Source organism: Bison bison, unplaced genomic scaffold (assembly GCF_000754665.1).
Source record: "Bison bison bison isolate TAMUID 2011002044 unplaced genomic scaffold, Bison_UMD1.0 scf7180017864209, whole genome shotgun sequence".
Lineage (NCBI taxonomy): Eukaryota > Metazoa > Chordata > Mammalia > Artiodactyla > Bovidae > Bison > Bison bison.
The window spans coordinates 1,806,203-1,810,609 of NW_011494781.1; the positions used below are offsets into that span (position 1 = coordinate 1,806,203).

The 4,407-nt window shown below is 44.5% G+C and overlaps 1 protein-coding gene across 3 annotated transcripts in view; it reads right to left on the reverse strand.

Moving 5' to 3' along the window:
- Window positions 1-1,847: 1,847 nt before the first annotated feature.
- Window positions 1,848-4,407, reverse strand: part of S1PR3 (sphingosine-1-phosphate receptor 3) — a 13,426-nt gene continuing 10,866 nt past the window's right edge. For all 3 annotated transcript variants that reach the window (XM_010844803.1, XM_010844804.1, XM_010844802.1), the window contains exon 3: window positions 1,848-4,407. This exon ends at the window's right edge or, in 1 of these variants, runs on beyond it. In XM_010844803.1, the coding sequence (XP_010843105.1) occupies window positions 4,286-4,407 (122 nt within the window). In that variant the 3' untranslated portion in view covers window positions 1,848-4,285.

Here is a 4,407-nt window from a genome sequence, read left to right on the forward strand (position 1 = left end):
TTTCTATGTTGCTACTGGATAAGAAGTGGTGTTGGAGATCTCTGAGGAGTGGAAACACAAAACCAACTTCAAGTTTTCTAAATTCTGTTCTTTGAAAGGTAATAAAACTGAAATTATTTGGCCAACATCTGGGAGATTTGACAACACAATGGGTTAAGAGAATTGGCTTAAATTCCCTCCTCATGCTCAGTGATTCCACTTTACTCCTTCAGTAAATGATGTGGTTTCCTGTTGTGAGCTCTGCTGCCATGCCAGGCACGTCCCTGAGCTTCTAGGGCAGCCAGTTGGAGGTGCCACGTGGCATTTCTGTGTGTCACCACCATGGCCCAGGAGCAGAGGTTGTCACTCCCACTTAGGCGCGACTGCACTCCTTGTCACTGGTTATCGGAAAATGTGCCTTCATTTTCAGAATAGTGGTGTGTGCGTTTCTGATTATGTAGCAAACCCTTTGATATTTGACTTAGATACTAAAAACATTTGAGTGTGGAGGTTTTGCACTCGTAGATACATTTAAAAGCATGGAATTGGTAATTTAACTACAAGTTTTCTATAACATACACCTCGTTAATAATGCATTTCTGTGAAAGGCTCTTTTCCAGTGTAGATGAACCATGGGTCAAGGGTGGAGAGAAACAACTGTTCTCTAAATAGTCTGATGTTAACTGACTGTCAATGTGAGTCTGTGGGCAATAAAGAATATTGTGAAAAGTCTCTCATTTGGATGGTGGATCTTGTATTGCCTCATGAAGGAGAGGAGGGGAGTTGGAAGCCTTTCCATAGAAAGCAGATATTCTCAATTATTCCCCAAGAGACCTCCTAAAATAATCACAGCAGAGTCCTGGTGGGGACACCAAAGGTGTGGGATGGAAATGGCAGTTTGACAAAAGCCTTCCTGATGGGATTTAGGTAAACTTCTGCCAACTTGGCCTTGGGCAGTATCAAAGGGGGCAGTTGGTTGTGGTCTTTATTACATAATGGTACCACACTCTGCAGCTTGCGCATGTATCAGTGGCAGACATTTGAAATCCAAGTGCTCTGTAACACAGAAATGATGAATTTCTGTGTACACTCACAGTTCCTTTTGGGGGCAGATTGCTTCAGGAATGTCACTACCAACTGGTGATGCCAAACACTGGCTCCTTTCTATGTAAAAATGCAGGGTGGAGAGGTAAAAACTTACCATCTGTGATGGAGAAAGCTAGAGAAAGGGCTGGTTTATCAAGTCTCTCCTGTTGCCTCCATTGCACCAAATGGAGCAGAACCCATAGTCCCATCTCTTTTGGCTATACTTTGGCTGCCATGACTTTTACAATTTTCTCCCCATTGAAAGGGTAGTCTATTGACCTCCTTCCCTATTGACCTACCAAAATTGGTGGAAAGTAAAAGTGTTAGTTGCTCAGTCATATCTGACTCTTTGCAACCCCATGGACTATAACCCGCTAGGCTCCCCTGTCCATGGAATTCTCCAGCAAGAATACTGGAGTGGGTTGCCATTCTCTTCTCCAGGGAATCTTCCTGACCCAGGGATTGAACCTGGGTCTCCTGCATTGCAGGTGGATTCTTTACCATCTGAGCCACTTCCCACAAGCAGAGCTGGTATTTTCGGAACCTTTGGTGTATTGGGTGCTATTCCACCAATTTTGGCACCCAATACACCGAAGTTTCCTAAAATACCAGTTCTGCTTTTGGGAAGTATAGGGGAAATGCAACTAGAGTTCTCAGAGTGGTTTAATTCCTGGAGGAACAGCTAGCAGCAGGAGAGAGTTCATGATGTCACTCTGCATATCATCAGGGGTGGCCTTAGAGTACCCAGCTCCCCACATGGACTCCCAACAACCAGTTTATACAAAGGCTTTCAATTTTATTTTATTTTATTTTTAACAAACATACATGGGACTCGATAAAGGCTATTAACTGAATGAGCTCTAACAGACAGGTTCTCTCTGGCTTTGACACACTCAACTTCTAGATGATCAGCTAGCTAGTTAGGATTGTACACTTGATACTTTTTGTTGTTGTTCAGTCACTCAATCGTGTCCAGCTCTTTGCTGCCTCATGGACTGTAGCCCACAAGGCTCCTCTGTCCATGGGATTTCCCAGGCAAGATTATGGGAGTGGGTTGCCATTTCCTTCTCCAACACTTGGTACTAAATTTGATTATTATTACTTTTTGCATATATCAAATAGACACAATGTCTGTTTTGGGGTATTTTTCATTCAAATTGATTGAAAGTGTTGTGCTACCTCAAAAAAAGTTGAGGTTATGGTGCAGTGTTATATTTTTAGTGCCAGAGAGCTGGAGCCCCCAAGCAACTCAGAACTAATATATAAAGTTCTTAAGTCATTTCTCCACTGAAGACAAAATGCAATACTCAATATTCTGGCTCTTGGAGGCAATTTTGTTATTATTTTCTTAACCCAGTATCTTAATGCTTAACTTTTCTATAAATGCTCTTGGTTTTCTCAGGCTGTTTGACAAGAGAATAAGCTCCTTTTCAGTGATGTAATGAAAACAACTAAAATGCCACTGATGAGCATGTCCTTGCAAATAGGATTTATCTCCATCAGCAACAAAAATTAAGAAAGATGTTGGGTGGTATATGGTCACCCAGGACCCATGAAAATGTTCCTTTATAAAGAGGAGCTGGCACGAGATAACAAAGAGGAATCACTTTTTCTCTGAAAAGTTACTCATGTATTAAGACTACTCTTTTAGTCTTTACTCAGGCAAAATTCCCACTGAACCTAAAAACTTCAGGGGTTCTGAAGTGAGGCTTACACAGATAAGAATCCTTTTGAAGGTTCCTTTTTATCTTTTTAAAAAACGAAGGACTCAGTACATCAACTATATACTTATGACAACTCTGCAAATTTGTATATTTTTCATCCATTTGTACTTCATGAAGAATCCTTGGGGATGACTGTGTACAAAAATGCCTTCTACGTAATTCCTTCTAAAGGTAAAGAGTAGTACAGGGTCAACCTGTGTTAAAATGAAAGATTACAGTATTACTACATCTTTTTGAAGAAAGCACAAACTGCCAGATCACAATTAAACTGCTCTAATGGTCGCGGTCAGGGTCAGCTTTCAGGAATCCACAAGGCTGTTGACGGCCCCAGCTGCTCAGCCGTAACAGCACAGGGGGGTTACTAACTTGGTGCTTTTCTGATACGGATTCTAACTCAACACAGGATCACAGTGCTGTCCTGTAAGCATCTTCGAATTCAACGGAAACTCCCCATTACGTTGGAAAGGTGAAATGGGCCAGGGGTCTGTCCTCTGCTTCTCCCTCTTGGATTCTTTTCTTGATGGGTGTGGGGCACAGGCTCCTGGAATACCTTGACTGGCTTTTCTAGGATTTGGAGAAACCCCAAACAACCGGGTAATTTGGCTAATTTGACTTTTGGATGAGCTTAAGACTCCTCAGGGAGAAATGACGGAAGACAAGCAGGGGTCCCCTTGGGGGACGTACATCCACAGAACTCACTTGTTCTCTCCTGAATCCTCCAGACGCTGTCAAGGGCATCTCAGGACAGTTGGGGGTCAGATGCATACATCTGAGACCAGCCTCAGACAAGCCCTTTTAGAGGGGTTGCGCTTTCAAAATCTGCTTAACATAACACTTTGTGTCAGTCAGAGGAGACTGGGACTGACCTGTTCACCTAGTTCTCAGTCACATCCTCATACTTGGGGGTTCAGCCAGAACTTACTTGTACTCCCTGTTACATAACGACACCATGTACTGCAGCTGACACATGTACCAGTGGCAGACATGTGAAACGCAAGTGCTCTGTAACAGAAATGATGACTATAGCATCCTTCTGTGCACAGTCGATGTAGTGTACAGTCACAGAACATCATCCTGGGATGATGAGGTTCCTGGGAAACACATTGCACAGTGTGTGTGGTCCGACACCTTCCCTCTCCAGACAGAGGCCAGAGGGGAGGGAGGATTCAGGAGAAGGCGGCTGCTGACATCAGCAGCTTGGTACATTTGGAAGACCCTAGAGCCTAAATGGACAAGGCATGGTGTCTGCATTGAAATGCATCAGCAATTCCTTGGGTCCCCTCCTTAAGAGACATCCACACCAGGCCAGGCTGTTGGCAGAACAGCTTTCTCGAGTCCCAGATCTGGAAATACCCCCATGGGTGAGGCATGCGATCCAGAAGAACGTGGCTGCAGGGTTGGCTGCCACTCTTCCTGCGGCGATGCAAGGACCCCAGGTTCCTTGAGGCCCGCACCCTCACTTGTAGATGACTCCATTCTGCAGGGTTTTGTTTCTGTCAGTGATGCAGGGTGAGGCAGCCGTTTGGGGGAGGTCTTCCTTGCTTTTGGGGGAGGGGCTGCTGTTGTTGCTGCCGCTGGATTTGCTTCTGCTTGGGTCGAGAGCGGGCTGGATGGGTGA